At 41.9% G+C, this 16379-nt stretch overlaps 1 protein-coding gene across 2 annotated transcripts; it reads left to right on the top strand.

Annotated features, from left to right (window-relative positions):
• Positions 1–1193: 1193 nt before the first annotated feature.
• On the top strand, positions 1194–15927 carry YKT6 (YKT6 vesicular SNARE protein). Of its 2 annotated transcripts, XR_002301467.3 has the most exons (9): positions 1194–1331; positions 2653–2793; positions 3555–3637; positions 6001–6101; positions 8255–8359; positions 8796–8861; positions 11206–11307; positions 12985–13147; positions 15601–15927. XR_002301467.3 is itself a non-coding variant. In XM_020803557.3 (8 exons), the coding sequence occupies exons 2-8, from the start codon at positions 2690–2692 to the stop codon at positions 13018–13020; spliced, it is 597 nt and encodes a 198-aa protein (XP_020659216.3). In that variant the 5' UTR covers positions 1194–1331; positions 2653–2689; the 3' UTR covers positions 13021–15927. The 2 variants fall into 2 exon arrangements, 1 of the variants encoding a protein (XP_020659216.3); XM_020803557.3 differs by having other exon boundaries at positions 12985–15927.
• Positions 15928–16379: the final 452 nt, after the last annotated feature.

The raw sequence follows: 16379 nt of genomic DNA, 5'->3' as shown, positions 1-16379 counted from the left end.
GCAGATGGAGACAGCAGGCACGAAATTAAAAGATGCCTGCTTCTTAGGAGGAAAGCAACGACAAACCTAGACAGCATCTTAAAAAGCAGAGACATCACCTTGCTGACAAAGGTCTGCATAGTCAAAGCTATGATTTTTCCTGTAGCGATGTATGGAAGTGAGAGCTGGACCATAAAGAAGGCTGAATGCCGAAGACTTGATCCTTTTGAATTGTGTTGCTGGGGGAGACTCTTAAGAGTCCCCTGGACTGCGAAGAGAACAAACCTATCCATTTTGAAGGAAATCAATCCCAAGTGCTCAATGGAAGGGCAGATCCTGAAGCTGAGGTTCCAATACTTTGGCCAGCTCATGAGAAGAGAAGACTCCCTGGAAAAGACCCTGATGTTGGGAAAGTGTGAAGGCAAGAGTAGAAGGGGACGACAGAGGACGAGACGGTTGGACAGTGTCATTGAAGCGGCCAATATGAATTTGACCCAACTCCGGGAGGCAGTGGAAGACAGGAGGGCCTGGTGTACTCTGGTCTACGAAGAGTTGGACACAACTTAACAACTAAACAATAACAAAAGCTGCCTTGGGTCCTTTTTAAGGAGAAAAATGGGGTACAATTAGTAAATCAATGTACCCAGTGTGGTGTGGTAGATGGAGCGATGGACTGACTACGAGTCCCCACTTGGCCATGGAAACTCACTGGTGGTCTGGAACTGGTGAAAGCACTTCTTAAACATCTTACATGTGCTGTTTCTAAATATAAAACCCAAAGGAAAGAAATTAAAATAAAAAAAAGACAAAAGCTCTGTGGAACCTCAAATATTAACTGTTATATTTTAATATGAGCTTTTGTCTACTTCTTAAAACATATGGAGTAAAACACAAACCCCTGAAACCTTATTAGGGTCTCTATAAGTCGGTTCCGACTTAAGGCACATAACTATTGATAGTAGTAGTAAGTATGACAATAGCAGTATCAACAATAATAGCAGTACAGTAATATAATTATGGATAGTAACTATAAGGAATAGAGAGTAAATTCTAGCACGGCTACTGCTTTTATTAGATCACTGAAACGATCCAAGCAAGGCTTCGCAGTGATCCAACCAAGGTCGGAAGTATTGAATTGCATGCATACTCTATAGTTTTACTAGCTCTAGGACTGTTAAACCGTCGTCCGGCCGGGAGCACTTCCGGATCCGGACTCTATATCCGGTTGAAAGGGCGCGCCAGCTTCCGCCTCGTTTGCTGTCTTAAGGGAACCGCGGAGACGTCGGGAAGAACGCGGCTCGGAGCCAGTGCGGGCCGCCCGTCTTCGTGCGAGGGGGGGAGGGCGGTCTCGGGTGAGTGCGCAGCGCCGGCCCGCGGCTTGTCTCAGTCGGAGGCGGGAAGGGAAGGGAAGGCCGCACGGGCGGATGGGGGGGGGGTTCCGGGACGGGCCCCTTCTGCCGCCCTGGGTGTCGTTGTGGGCGCCTTTCCCCAGACGGGACCCGGGGCTGCGCCGTGGGAAGAGGCCGCGGTGACCGACGGGGAGGAGGGTTTGCTCTTTCCGTGATTCCTCCTCATCCCGTCGGGGCTCCGAGGAGCGCGGGCGAGAGAGAGAGGGAGGGAGGGAGGGAGGCAACACACGCCTTCTTGCCTGCACGGCGTGAGTCAGACACAACCAGCGGCGGGACTCGCACCCACATCTACGCCCGAGACGAGAGCCGCCGGCCCGGTGACCGCCAGCAAAGCGGAAGCGGCCGACGGAGCCCTAGGCGCTTCTCCTCAAAAGCGGCTGACAGGAAGACCTGGTTGACGTACAACCTACCATGGCAGATTTTTTTTTTTTTGTCATTAAAAAGGTTATTTAGTAAATTGCAGCATCGACTAGACCCCCCCCCCAGTGAAAGCAGTGACTTGTTAGGTAGAGGTAGTTCGTTGCTGTGGTTTGTACCCTTGCGTTTTTACTGTTGCAAATCACTAATAGGGTCCTGACTTTTATTTTATTTTCTGTACATAATGTGATCTAAGATGAGCCTCCCTGAGGTTGATTTAATTATGGAAATACGAAACAATTGACAAGACCCTAGTGGTTGTGGTTATTGAGGCATATTTTAAGTACATTTCAGTTTTGCATAGAAATAGCACAAACTGTACCTCATTTACATTTTTTGCCCCATTGCTGGTGGTTACGGCATGAACTGTCTGGCCAGGTGAGGATAAAGTTCAGGCATCTGATGGACTAAAGTCTAGTCCATGAAAAATTTTTAACCCACATTTTCATGGAAGAAATAATGCATTACCTGTGACTAACATGATCGGGTATCATTTATTTCATTTAAAGAGAAGTGTGTCTGTTACATTTGATGCCTCTCTTAAATTCTAGGGCAATATAGAATTATTGGCGAGGATGTTTTGTTAAGTGTTGCCTTGCTATTTCTCTATGTATGATAACACCCCCCATTGAATGCTATAGAATTTACTTTCAAATAAGTGTGGATAAGATAGCAGTGTCTGTTTTAAGCCCTCGTGGGCTTGTGCAAAGTGTTCATGTAGTTGACCTATAGATTCTTGTTAGAAACACATTCATAGTTATTCTCATGATAGTGTATTTTATCTGTCTTAATTTTTTAACTATCCCATTTCGGGTACACATTCATTTTTCTTGTATCTTTTGCTCAGGTTATCAAGAATTGGGGAAGGTTAAGTAGGTGAAAGGATGAAGCTCTACAGTTTAAGTGTCCTTTACAAAGGAGACCCCAAAGTGCATTTACTGAAAGCTGCATATGATGTGTCATCATTTAGCTTTTTCCAGAGATCCAGGTATGTTCCTATTGCATTAGGATGATTACTGAGGTAGCTTTCTGTCTCCCTGTCAATGTCTTCATAATGTACTATGGTGTGCCCCTTGAAATGGTTGTACAAACTTTAAGATGTGAACTGTAATGAATTATTTTTCTTTAGAGAATTCTTTAATATAGCTTTCTTACTGCAGGTAGTAATTGACTTTATCAGTATTAATTATACCGTGATAATTATTACATTGTTTATCTTGTGATACTTTGAATTTGGTCCCAGAATACTAAGTTCCTCTTATCACAAAGCTATATTTGAAAGATTTATATTAACCTACAGAATGAAAAGCGAATTGTCATAGCAATTGAGAATTCATTTGCCCTTTCTGTTTCTTTGGAAACATTGTTCCAACACAACTTAGGTGACAGTTACGTACAAAGTTATTCAGTGGAAACTGCTCCAGTGTAATTGACAAGGAGACACTGGAGTTGAATAAATGTTCACTCATGTTGATGGCATTTGCCTTTTTCAAGTGGTTCTGGCTTTGGAACTTGCTTTTGAAAATAGTCTCCTGTTTATTTATTTATTTTTATTTATTGTATTTATACCCTGCCTATCTAGTCATTGTTTGTATTGCACTTTTAAGTAGGTAAATTTGCAAAGTGATTTTGGAAAATGTTTTGTAGTGAAATTTGATTTTCTTATCTATTCCAGTGGCTCTCCAGTCTGTTTGGTGAATGTAGGGAGCTTTGGTAATTAACTGTGGGTTGTTGTTGTTTTGTTTTTAGTGTTCAAGAATTCATGACCTTCACTAGCCAGCTGATAGTTGAGCGTTCAGAGCCTGGCAGCAGAGCCTCTGTAAAGGAACAAGGTGAGAGTACAGTTATATATGAATGTATATTTGCACACATTTTGTGCTGTTTTACTGACAGAAAGAACATACTGTATCTGCTGCTGAAGAAGTAAATGTTTTCTCTGGATTAAATTATTTTTCTTCAGAGCATGTTAGTTCAACTTTAAAATATGTTTTAATCACACATCTAATATTTAAGAAAATCAGCCTATACAAAGATGGCCATCTGAGTTATAGAGCAGTGTAACTTCAAAATGCTTTTGTTGTAAAATAATATACCCACATTGATGTTACTTTGAGTTAGTGTAATTATTTCATCTGGATTGTGAGGCAAATTTTATAGCAGTAACCGAGAGTTCACCCTGGGATACACCTTTGCTTCTGAATGATTCTTTAGCCTTTCATATTGGAAAACTGAGCAATTGCAGAAAGTACTGTAGTACAGTACTACAGTATATTACCCATCCTATTGCTACAGTGTTTCTAGTTTGTCTTGTCTATTTATTTGAAATATTTTTACTCCACCTTTCTCCCAAAAAGGACCCAGAGCACCCTACATCGTTATACAATATTAAAAGCTAAAAACAATTATTCAAATATTAAAGAAGAATTAATAATATATTAAAACTGTTAGGTAAAAGCATTATGAAAAACAGGTTTAAGAGCAACAAAATATAGATTATCTATTGTCTTATGCAGTCATTCACTAAGAGAAAGGTCTGCCTGCTTGTGAAAAGACAATAAAGATGGGGTGAACCTGGCCTCCTGTGGGAGGGAGTTCCAGAGTCTGAGAGCAGCAACAGAGAAGGCCCTCTCCCATGTCCCATGAAGTGCACCTGTGACTGACAGAAGGGCCTCCCCTGATGAGGTCTTTAACACCGGGGCTGACTTATGAAGGGAGATACAGTTTTTGAGATAGCTTGGACCCAAGTATTTAGAGCTTTATAGGTTAACACCAGCATTTTGAATTGTGCCTCGAAATGGATCGGCAGCCAGTGAATCTGCTGTAATGGGGGGTTATGTGATTGCTGTAACCCAGTTAACAATCTGGCTGCACCATTTTGGACCCCCTGAAGTTTCTGAGCACTTTCCAAAGATAGCCCCATATAGAGCACGTTACAGTAATGCATCAAGAATAAAAGTAAGGCATGTGTAACTCTGGTCAGAGCAGACCTCTCTGGCAATGGCCACAGCTGGCACACTAGGTCCTAATGTGCAAATGTACTTTTGGCCACTGCTGAAACTTGGGCATCCAGACTCGGAGACCAATCCAGGGGTGCACCCAAGCTTTGCACCTACTGCATGTTTTCAGAGGGTGTGTAATCCCATCCAGCACAGGCTGAATCTTTATTCCTTGATCTTCCTTTGGACTGATTAGGAGCACCCCTGTTCTGTCTGGATTAAGTTTCAGTTTATTCATCCTTGTCCAGACCATTACTGACATGTTCTGTATTCCAAAAATTCTTTCTACTGGTTCCCCTTGTACTTGCTTTTTCTAAATCAAAGACTTTCATGATTTACATTTTGGGACGTTCAACCCTACATATGCTTCTCAAGACAGACCAAATATTAGGCTATTCTAGTTTTAAAGAAAGTGTAATGACCTTGAAGAAAGTGTGGTAGTGATATAGATGCATTTGCGTGATGCAGCAAGCTAGTGTTCTGTGGGAATGTGGGCTTACGAACAAGCAGCACGCTGATATATCCTGCAGGTATTTGTCTGGCTTTTTGATTTCACTGGCCAGCCCCTTTATAAATCACATTTTCATTTGCCAAATGACAGCTTGAATCTCAGACTCTATGTCATAATGCAGTAGCCAAACCAAATCTTAATTGCTAAAATAGAAATCCAGTACCATTTTGCCAAAAATGATATTAGTAGTTTCACCTGCAGATGGCTAAACCAGCTATGGAACTTTGCTCTATAATTAATTTAGTATGCTTTTTGCTGAAGGCAGAGTCTTTGATATTTTCCTCCCAACAGATCCAAAGAATACAGAGCTTGTCCTAGGCTTCTTTATCTAGTTAGGTGGGAAGGAATGCTTCCTCTTTGCTCAGCTGATAACAGTCAAGCTGCAGCTGATGAGAGATGTAACATCCAGTAACGTTTGAAATGCCATACATTGACCTTATACAGTGCTACATAGACATCATTCTTTTCCCTTGTGTTCAGCAGCTGTCCTAAGCTACCAGTGGTTAGTTCCATTCATCCAGTCAAAGTAGGGTGGTGACTTCAGACTCGTATACACTCTTGAGAGTGCATGCTGAAATAGGGGTTTTCCCAGATGAACATGGCATCTGCCTGTGATTTTTCTCTCACAAACCTTAAGGGCATTTTAAATGGAAACAAATGTGAATCTTTCCATTTCTCTCTGCCTTAGAATACCTTTGCCATGTTTACGTGCGGAATGATGGACTGGCAGGAGTGGTGATTGCCGACAATGAGTATCCATCTCGAGTGTGTTTTACTTTGTTGGATAAGGTAAGCTTCAGTTTGTGCTGGACTGATAACTATTTCTGCAGATGAGCTGTAGGAGAGCATACAACTGAAATTTTAGTGCAATTTCAAAAGCAAAGTATTAGTTATGGATGTAGATGAAGCATTGACTCAGCTGGAATGCCACACCAGACTGATTTGTGTTTTATGTTCTAATTCTAAAGCTACAGTGGGGTCTTGACTTGAGAACTTAATCCGTATTGGAAGGCGGTTCTCAAGTCAAAAAGTTCTCAGGTCAAATCTGCATTTCCCATAGGAATGCATTGAAAACCATTTGATCCGCATCTGCTCTTTTCTGTCCATAGAAACTAATGGGAAGCTGCTATTCCGCCTTTGACCACTAGAGGGGGATATTTTGTTTCTTTTTTCTTAGGTCAAGAAAGGTTCAGGGAAGGCAGGGAAAATACAGTCCAGGCAGTACCAGGCAGTCCGAAGACTGTCTCCCAATCACTCTCTAAACGCTGGGAGGAGTGAGGAAGCAGACAGGCACCCTTTTCACTGGCCAACAGTTAACTGAAAGTTCACATTTTGCACTTTCCCTGCCTCCCACGTGGGTTTTTTTCAGTTCTTAACTCAAATCTAAATACTTAAGTCAAGTCAATATTTTCCTATGAGAGCGGTTCTTAAGTCAAAATGTTCTTAACCCGAGCCGTTCTTAAGTCAAGACCCCACTGTAGAAGAAAGGAGAAAATGCCATTCCTAGACAGGTGAGAATTAGCAGCTTTTTTTGGGGGGGGAATGAAAATTAAGAGCCAACATACCTAACTGTTGGACGCCAGTGTCTGACAGCCATAATTTCTCCTGATTCTTATTAGGAATAGCAGCATGAGACAATTCCATATGACCTTTGGTTTCTGACACTTTTTTTTTTTTGTAAATGCCTTTTAACTTGTTACCAATGTTTAAAAATGTATTTTACTGTAGTGGGCAGAAAAGTGATTAATAAATGCTTTAAATGCTTTAACAGATCCTTTATAGTGGTCCCCAACCTTGGGCCTCCAGATGTTCTTGGACTTCAACTCCCAGAAATCCTGGCCAGCAGAGGTGGTGATGAAGGCTTCTGGGAGTTGTAGTCCAAGAACATCTGGAGGCACAAGGTTGAGGACCACTGCTTTAAAGGATGATCTGACTGCCATTCCTCTCCCCCAACACTGTGATGGAAAATCATCATGCAGACAGTTACTATGGGGAGAAATTCCTGTTGATCGAAGGAGTACTAGGAGTGGAGAAATAAAAACATTGAGCCACATCTTCCCACCCTCCCTTGCATTCATTTGAGAAGTTTAATCTCTGTTCTACCCAAGTTTTAATTTGAGCTTCATGTTGTACATGCATTTCCACGTCTTAAGAAATTTTGCAGATTCTTATGACGTAGCAGCCTCTGCAGAACTATAATCACATAGTTTGTTGGTCAGGCATAGTTCCAGCCTTGTCCCTGATATTTTGTATGCTACCATTTATGGTTAATCCTCTAAAGATCACTGACATCCTATAAACTCATAAACCATCATAAAAAATTAATGTAAAATATGCTATTCTTCACAAAAATCTCAAAGGACATAAATTTCACATTAAAATGACAGGATCCTAAAATTGAAGTGGCATTTCAACCTTTCACTGCCCCTGAAATTGTCAATTTTAAATAGAAACTCACAGGAAGACTGTAAGATAAAGCGGCTGAATTTTATTGCATTAAGAGATTCATCACTGTCACATGTGGCTTGAATTGAGCTGGTTATGTGATCTGTTAGTTAGATCGCCAGTGCCAGGATGTCTCCTCTTGTGAATAGCTACTGTTAATAATGGAATTGGCTTCTGCTTTTTATTTCCTTCTGAGTTCACTGGTCTATCCCCACTGACTATGTAAACACTTATAGCACTTCATGTATCTGAAGTCCACAAATGTTCAGGTTGTCCTTGAGATAACAAAAGCCTCTTTTGTTCTTGTGGAGTGGAAAATAACGTAGGAAAATGTATCAGTTCTCTATTGGCACACCATTGTGTTTAGGCTTCATGACAAATGTACTGGGGCAAGATTCCTCCAGTTTTATTTCCTCTGATTGCTTTGTTTGACTTAAATCTTGATGTCTGTAGAATGAAGGGACAACTTGATTTTTGTTCCTATTTTTGCATTGTAGGTGCTGGATGAATTCTCCAGGCAGATTAATAGGATAGACTGGCCTTCTGGAACCCCAGCAACAATAAACTACACAGCATTGGATGGATACCTTAGTAAATATCAGGTATAGTATAAACGGAAGGGAAGAAATTGCTAGTTGGTGAAGTATTTGAGCAAGACAGCTTTCTCCTTGTAAGAAAGGGGGGATAAAAATCTACTGTGTCTTGCTTTTTAAAAGAAGCAAAAACTGTACAGCTTATTGATTACATGACTGATACTGTGTGGTTTAAGGTACTGTTTTGTTAGTAACTTCAGAGTTATATTCTTGACCATATCTAGTTCTACATTGTCTAATCCATAATATTTCAGCAGAGAGGAGAAATACACTTTCTATTAAGGCTGTCATTGTCAAAATGTCAATATTGTGACTTGGGGTATATAATGTTTGCGGTACTTAAAATAGTTCACTTCCTGATTATTACGAACAGTGTATGAATAAATCATACTGGAGTGCCTGGGCAGTAGTCTTCTTGAAGTAAAGAAATGTATTCCTTCTCTAGAATCCTCGTGAAGCAGATGCAATGACCAAGGTGCAAGCAGAACTGGATGAGACTAAAGTCATTCTGGTAAGAAGACAGCTGTATAGGCCATGAAAGCTGTGCTGGATTTTGGAGGACTTTGTTAAAAACCAAGGGAAGGTATAGGAAACAAGGTTCCCAGTTCCCCTCAGCATTGTAAGCCTCAGGCATTTTGAGGGCAGGATTCCTGGATCTCAGTGTAGAATCCCTTTCTTGTAAAGCTCTGAATGCTATAAAAACAAGCCTCTCTTTTTTATGAATAGATGTATTTTTCTCCGAACTGAATGGAGTTCAGTGCTTGTTTCAGTTCTTGGGAGTGACTGGCTTCTAAATTAGGCTTTTAATAGATCCTTGTAATTCTCTAAGAGTTGGCGGATGGAACTAGGTCATGATTGCTGTTTTGGCTGTCAACTCCTCTTGCAAGCAGTTATGCTGTCAACAGTATCTGGATCATCTCTCCTAATGAGCCCAGTGCTCCAGCTATGCTATGTTATGCTCATCCTGCAGAATGGCTCCATTCCTCACAGTTCAGGAATGCCCTGTATCACAATAAGCAGGTCATGTTAATGGACAGAGATTATATTTAGGAATCCTACTTCCTCTTGGTCTGCCCAAGGGATTGGAAGCTGTGCTGGAATGCAGCTAGAAAGGCAGTGCTCCTCTTGCACTCTTAACTATGCCTAGGGTGTGGGGGAAGCCTTTCTTAGAGTTAAATGGGGGAGCTGTGGAATTTTGCTGATGTCAAAACTGTGTAAAGTTCTTGCCAAGTTCAGATAATGGCGACAGTTGACTTTACCTCACATATTTGTGTTTGTTTAGCTTTAAGGATGTGAGAATGGTATCCTGAGCTTGGGATAGGACAGTTTCAGATATAAATGCCTAGTACATACTTAGTTTTTCCACTCTTCTGGAAATATTTGTGTAAGCTTTTTATGAAGCTCAAACCATCTTTATATCGTGTATTATTAAACAGCTGTGGGGTCAGTTCAGTCATGGGCCACTTCTCCCCTTTAAAAACAACTTCAGTTGTTTGGGCTTTAGGTTTAACCTTCTAGAAATGACCAGGCAAATGAAACTGTAAAATATCTGTGCTAACTGGAGTCTATCCTGTCCTAAGTAACATCTCAACAATAGACAAAATCTTAGTGTTTTGTCTTTTATACGTTATATTTGTATGCAGCCATGCCGTTTACTTGATCACTAGAGAAATTTTTTTGTCTTTACAAAAATGCTTCAGTACATTCCTGTGTTTACTGTGGTGCATAGATTGGTGCATTGGAGGAGTGGGTGGTCCGGAGTTTGAGTCTGCACCGTGCTTTCTGGGGGGGGAAGGCTCAGCCAGATCACCTGGAACTGATGCTGTTCTATGCCTGCCACTTGTGCAACTTAGGGCAAGCTGCATAACTGCAGAGCATCACCAGAGAGAAGGACTGATAAATCACTATGCATGGGATTATCAGAATGTTTTTCATTACAGCTACCACAATGCATCAGGAATTATCCCAGCCAGGATTCTGGCAGCTGTAACCCACAAATCCAAATGTTCAGAGCAGTTTCACCACACACACAAACCTGAGACCCAGCATGTTGTTCTCTGCAGCCATTGTAGAGCTCCATGGGAACTACAAGGGGTTGTGGGAGAGCCTAGCGGTCCCACAATCTCTCGTAGTTCCCATAGTGTTGAACGAGTTCCACCCGCTCTCTCCCTTTGCAATAGCTGTAGAGAAGAAGATGTGGGGGCTCTGGTGTATGTGCTGGAACTCCTCTGAGGTCTTGGATTTTTTTGGCTACAGCTGCCAGAATTCTGGCTGGGGAAATTCCTGGTTCGTTGTGGTAGCTGTAGTGAAAAAAATCTGAAAATCTCGTGCCTATGTCTGCATATATTAAAACCTAGAAAATCCTTGGAGGGACATTTAAGTAGGAATCAACTTGATGGCACGTAATTGTTATAAAGAGTCCTCTGGACCACATGTATTATTGGCTTTCTCGACACAGAGGTGAACACTGACAGAGCAAGTACTACAGAGGATAAAAAATAATTTCAGACTTTGCATGCCTCTGTGGTGCTATCAACATGAATGGAAGGGATGAATACTTGTACTGTGAAGGAAAAGGAGCAAGACCCACAGTGTTTGTAGAATTCCTGATCTTGCCTCCTTGACCTAAAAAGCAAAACTATAAAGCAGCAAAAACTTTGGCCAAACCAGAAAGTAAATGGCGGTGAAGGCTGAAATCAAGTGAGAGGAGAGAGCTGGACTTTAAGCTCTCAACAGTGGTGTGATCCTGGCCATATCAATATACTGACTATCTGCGGTAACTTGTATAGTGCTGATTCTTCCTAAGAATTGCCACATTCAGCCTTCCTCATTCAGCTTTGTCTTTTCCCACTTAGCACAATACAATGGAGTCCCTGTTAGAACGAGGAGAAAAACTGGATGACTTAGTCTCCAAGTCAGAGGTTCTTGGAACTCAGTCGAAAGCCTTCTACAAAACTGTAAGTATAATCTGGCCTTAGGCCACTTTTTCCCTTCGATATATATTTCTTTTTAGTAGAATATTTGTAGATGGTGTAAATAAGATGTCTTTTGAGCCAACACGTAATTCTGATAGTGTGTTCTTTGAACCAAGCGCTGGGCACCATCTCTCATTGAAGCTTCGGCAGGATAGAATCAGCAAGATACTTTTAAAACACGCTGATTTATTATTTGTATGAAATACATTTGAGTGTAGTTCTTGCAGATCTGTAAGACTGAATCACTGGAATACATTTTCCTAAACTAGGGCAGGACAGTCAGGTTTTTTTTTTTTTTTTTTTTTTTTTTTTTTGTTAACACTTGAAGAGCAGTCTTCTTCCAATTTGATGCCTTTCCAATATTTTAGATTTCAACTTTAGTGGTCAGGAAACTGGGAATTGTAGTTCACAACATAGAAGCTACTAGTTTGGGGGACATGGCTTTAGAGAATTAAACTTATCTTTCTGTTTCAAAGAGAAAAAAAAATCTTAGCTTTAGATGTCTTTTATATAAAAAAGAGACAGATGTTTTCCAAGGGTTGGCTGTGATGCTCAGGTTTGGCTGAGAACTCTGTACAGTAGTGGTCCCCAACCTTGGGCCTCCAGATGTTCTTGGACTATGACTCCCAGAAGCCTTCACCAGCACCTCTGCTGGCCAGGATTTCTGGGAGTTGAAGTCCAAGAACATCTGGAGGCCCAAGGTTGGGGACCACTGCCGTACAGAACTGAAAAGTTCTGTATCAAGGGGGGAAAGGGTTGAAGTAGATGGTGAATAAGTATTGGTTTCATAAAGCCATCGCTTTCCTGTGCATGCATTTCCTAGTAAGTGGAGCAGAGTCTTTTATGAGCTGTTAGAGCAGTTTCTTCTTTGTTTGAGGTGAAACATGAGACAGGCTTTCAGTTTTGGGAACATTTAGAAGTAAGAAAACTCAAGAGTTGAAGTGCTGTATGTAAGGGAGTTATAAGCAGGAGGTTAGAGAGAGAGAGCCGTTAACACCTCAGCCCTATGGCAGAAATATTTTTAGTTCTTAAAGAATAATAATTTGCTTTACATTCTCATGACCGGGATCCAATAGTTGTAGGTTTTTCAGGCTGTTTAACCATGTTTTGAAGGTTTTTCTTCCTAATGTTTTCACCAGCCACAGAGACTTATGAAACCTTGGGAAGAAAAACCTTCAGAACACGGCCAAACAGCCCAAAAAACCTACAACAACCGATTTGCTTTGCCTTATCTGAAATTCTTTTTAAAATTTGCTTTATCTCATTTAGAATTGAACTCACTCTGGTCCTTTTTGTGTTACTTCTGCTATAGGTGTTTTCAGCACAAGTACTGCTCAGATTCAGTGATAAGGTTATCCTGTAGCCCCTTCTCATACCGTTTTTTCCCCTTCTCTGGAAAAGGGGTTGATGTGGTCTGTAGGGATCTTCCTGTCAAATGATCACATTTCTCCTTCTTGGAACAGTGCAACAGATACCTACTGCTCATAATGTTCCTTTTCTTTTTGAGTTGATGTTGTGTTACGTTTTTCTGAACTTGTGATTCTGGGAGATCTTAGCATGCTGATTATCTCCTAGTATGGTAAATGGTAATTTCAGATGAGACATCTGCCATTTATATAAAGCACACTCTCATTGTATGTGTGTGTGTTTCTTTTAAAGGCCCGGAAACAGAACTCGTGCTGTGAAATCATGTGACACGCGTTGCTTCAACCCACTACATGCTGTGGACTGTCGGGCTTTCATTCATATTCGGGACTCTGGAATGAAACAGTAAGAAGATACAACCCCAAACTATCTACAGTGGCAGTCCATGCTTCCAGAGGTAACCAGTGCAACCAAACAGGGTATATGGAATGGAAAATGAGGTTGGGGTTCATGACGTTATAGCAATCTTTTCTTCCTGTTCTTGGACAGAAGGCATCTTGGACATTAAGCTGCTTGTATTATATGGGGATGAAGATGGGTACTGACTTTCCCACTGGTATGAAAGGGCCTCTTATTTTAGCAGTGTGGGTGATTGCTGCTTTGTTCAACTTCGTGGGGCTCCTGGACTCTCTCTGAAATTTTCAAGCAGAAAGATCTGCGTCTTATGCCCTCTATTGCTGTTTGCATATGTAACACTAACAAAGCAGTATGACCTTCTGGAGGTTGAGCCAGTACCAGGATCTGTTTTGCCAGTATCAGTGCTGTATCTGGTGATGGCAAGTTCCCTTGTGTGCTAAAATACAGTAGGTCCCCTGTATTTGCTGTTCCAGCTACTGCGGTTTCATTCTTCTGTTGTCCCCCACCCCACCCCATCTGCCTCTTTGGGCCAGGGAATGGCACCTCCTCCTGGCGGCTGTTTCAAGGGATGGAAATGAGTCAGAGTATTTCCTCAAACAGGACAGGTTGCTGGTGGCTCAGATGCTTCTTAGCACCTCCCTCCTGCCTTCTGCCCACTTGTCTCAGCATAAACCACCAGCAAGCACCAGTTGCTCCTGCTCAAACCCGGATATGTCAAAGTGGGAATGTGATGTGTCAACTATGACAGGTCAGAAGAGAGAGGAACAGCAACACCTGTGGACTGAATGGCTTCCTTGTGGCCCACCTCCCTTTGCTTTTGAGTTCCCTCCTGTCCATGGTGGAGGGGGCTTGGAACCCATCCCCTCTGGATACAGGGGTCCTTTTGTAGTCCCCCATGCTAGCTGTAGGGATGAGGCAGAAGCATCAGTCTCCATCTTTTTCTGAGTCTCCAGGGTACCATATGTGGATTGAAATACTGATGGAAAAACCAAGGATGGTGTGAGAACTGGATCTGCTTCAGAATTTAGCAGAACAACTCCATAGGAATGGGGTGAAAATGGCTTGACATCTAATTTCTCTATAGGTACAGGGGAATGTGTCGTATCTTGAAGCTAGTTTTGCCAATGAGATAAGCAGCTTTTATCAGCTAATTTTCGCACCCTTCAGTACTGCCACTTGCCAGGCACATTTAAAAGGGCATGGTGTGTCACCACGTGTTGGATATCTCTTACATCTAAGATGGTTTGGGGACTAGATCAGTTTTCTACTAAGTGGTTTTTATTGCTTTTGTCATGATGTGGAAGACATGTTTTGCACTCTGGCCACTCCCCTTCACTGGCAACATAATGTTAATGGTTACTGTTTGGTGGTGTATCTCCCATTGTGTTGACCAGCAGCCATGAGTGTTACATTATGCTGTTGCCCAGAAGCATCACCTACTGCTTTGTACCAGGAACTGTACCAGAGTCTTGTGTAGTGTGACTTGTCCTGTATTGGGCATACGTCTGTTGGTGTTGTCTTGTGATGTTGTTGGCTGGGTGTACATTGACACACCACCTACCCCCAGAGTTTGCCCTTGCTGGCTGTTTTTGTGTAAATCCCAAAAATGTTAATGCTTTGGTCTTGCTGTCAAGGATGCCAGAAATCTAAGGCCTGTTCTTTTTGGGAAGTAGGCTTTGCTGTTCCACAGCTAGCATTTCCCCCTCAGAGTTCCTTTTCCAAGCCACAGTGGCAATAGATGTGAATGCACAGAGGTGACAGAACCCATTGCTAAAAGTCAGTCTTTATCTGACTGGGATCCCTAAGAGAAACAGTTCAGAAAGGAGTTGTGGTTCCACAACATCTGAGGGGCTGCAGCTTCCCTCTCCTATTCCAGATAGTCCATTGAAGTGACACCATTTGCAGAGCATCTTCCATGAGGGCTGTGTTATTGTGTAGAAGAGGACAAATGTCAGGATACCCAAAGCAGAGCTGAGCAGGAGTGCAGTTCCTGACTTGCATTCCTTTCAGTTCTTTTTTGGTTCTCTGGTTGCCTACCAGAAGTTGTTTTCATAAACTCCTGAGCAAGGATCACTACCAAACTGCAAACCACGTGCAGTTTATAAACATACGCTCGGCCAAGGGTTGAAGGAGTGAAATGGGGCAAGTGAGAACCTCAGAGTTTTAAAGAGTTTCTGTTCTCTTCAATGACCTATGCAGTGGTGAGTGTAGTGGTTGACTTTAGTCCGTTCCACTGCACTTAGCTCTGTGCCTTGCCTGGGAAGAAATTGGGTCAAAGAGCACATCTTGGCCAACTGCAGACTTGAATCAACAATGTGCAGAAGGCTGTATTGGCAAAATCAATGCAGCAACCTTCTTAGTGCCAGGAATCACCAGCCTTAATTTTTCTTTCCTTCTGCCCATTTTCTGTACCCAAAGGCAGTTGTATGTTTTGTAAAGTCCATCTTCGTTGTGGTTAGTTATCTTCCTTTATGGGCTGTTGCTTTGATCCAGATGAGCTCTCTTAACAGAAGAGGATGGATAGAGAACTGCAGTGAGTTCTTTTACTACCTTCTGCAGTGGACAGTTCTTCCAGCTGGTCAGTCTTTCATTGAAAATGGACTTCAGAGATGCGCCCAGAGAGGTATAGAGAAAATTAATTATATAGATGTGTCTCCCCACCCTGGCTCATGTGTCCTCATCTGGTCTTACTTTTCTTTATAGTGTGGAAACTTTTACTGAAGATTGTATTTTAATGTTACTTAATTTTCCTATGTATTGGATTATACCTATGTGTATAAAGTTATCACTTGAATATTAAAATGGCTGTGTCTCATCTTAGTCATGTAAGACTCGTGGTATGTATTATAGTTCTCATATTGTCCAGCTGGATGTTTTTCTCTACCGCAACAAATTCTGCAAAATGGACGTCTTTTCTTAACAAATTGAGGTGAGGGAGGATCTGTAGCACTTCTGACCTAGTCGGTAGGAACAGTGGAGAAGAGCCAGCCTTGGAACCTGTCAGTAGCTTTGTCAGGTGGTGCATTTGGCACACTCATAATTCAGTGGTCCAAGTATATCAGGCAGTGATATCAGAAGATGAGACGAAAACAGGCATGGCAAGGCTGAATGAAACAAGTCAACCACAAAGCAGTGAGTCTCTTAATCAGAGAGATGGATGCTGTAGCTGCGGAGAAGTTCAGTTAGATTTCTATCTAGAAGTTGCTTTAGGCAGGTGGAATGGAAGGAAATCTCCTGACTTGTCTCTTAGACATACATGCCCTTTTCATGTT

The sequence above is a fragment of the Pogona vitticeps genome, chromosome 8, assembly GCF_051106095.1.
Source record: "Pogona vitticeps strain Pit_001003342236 chromosome 8, PviZW2.1, whole genome shotgun sequence".
Classification (NCBI taxonomy): Eukaryota; Metazoa; Chordata; class Lepidosauria; order Squamata; family Agamidae; genus Pogona; species Pogona vitticeps.
This window is presented reverse-complemented; position numbering and strand designations above follow the sequence as displayed.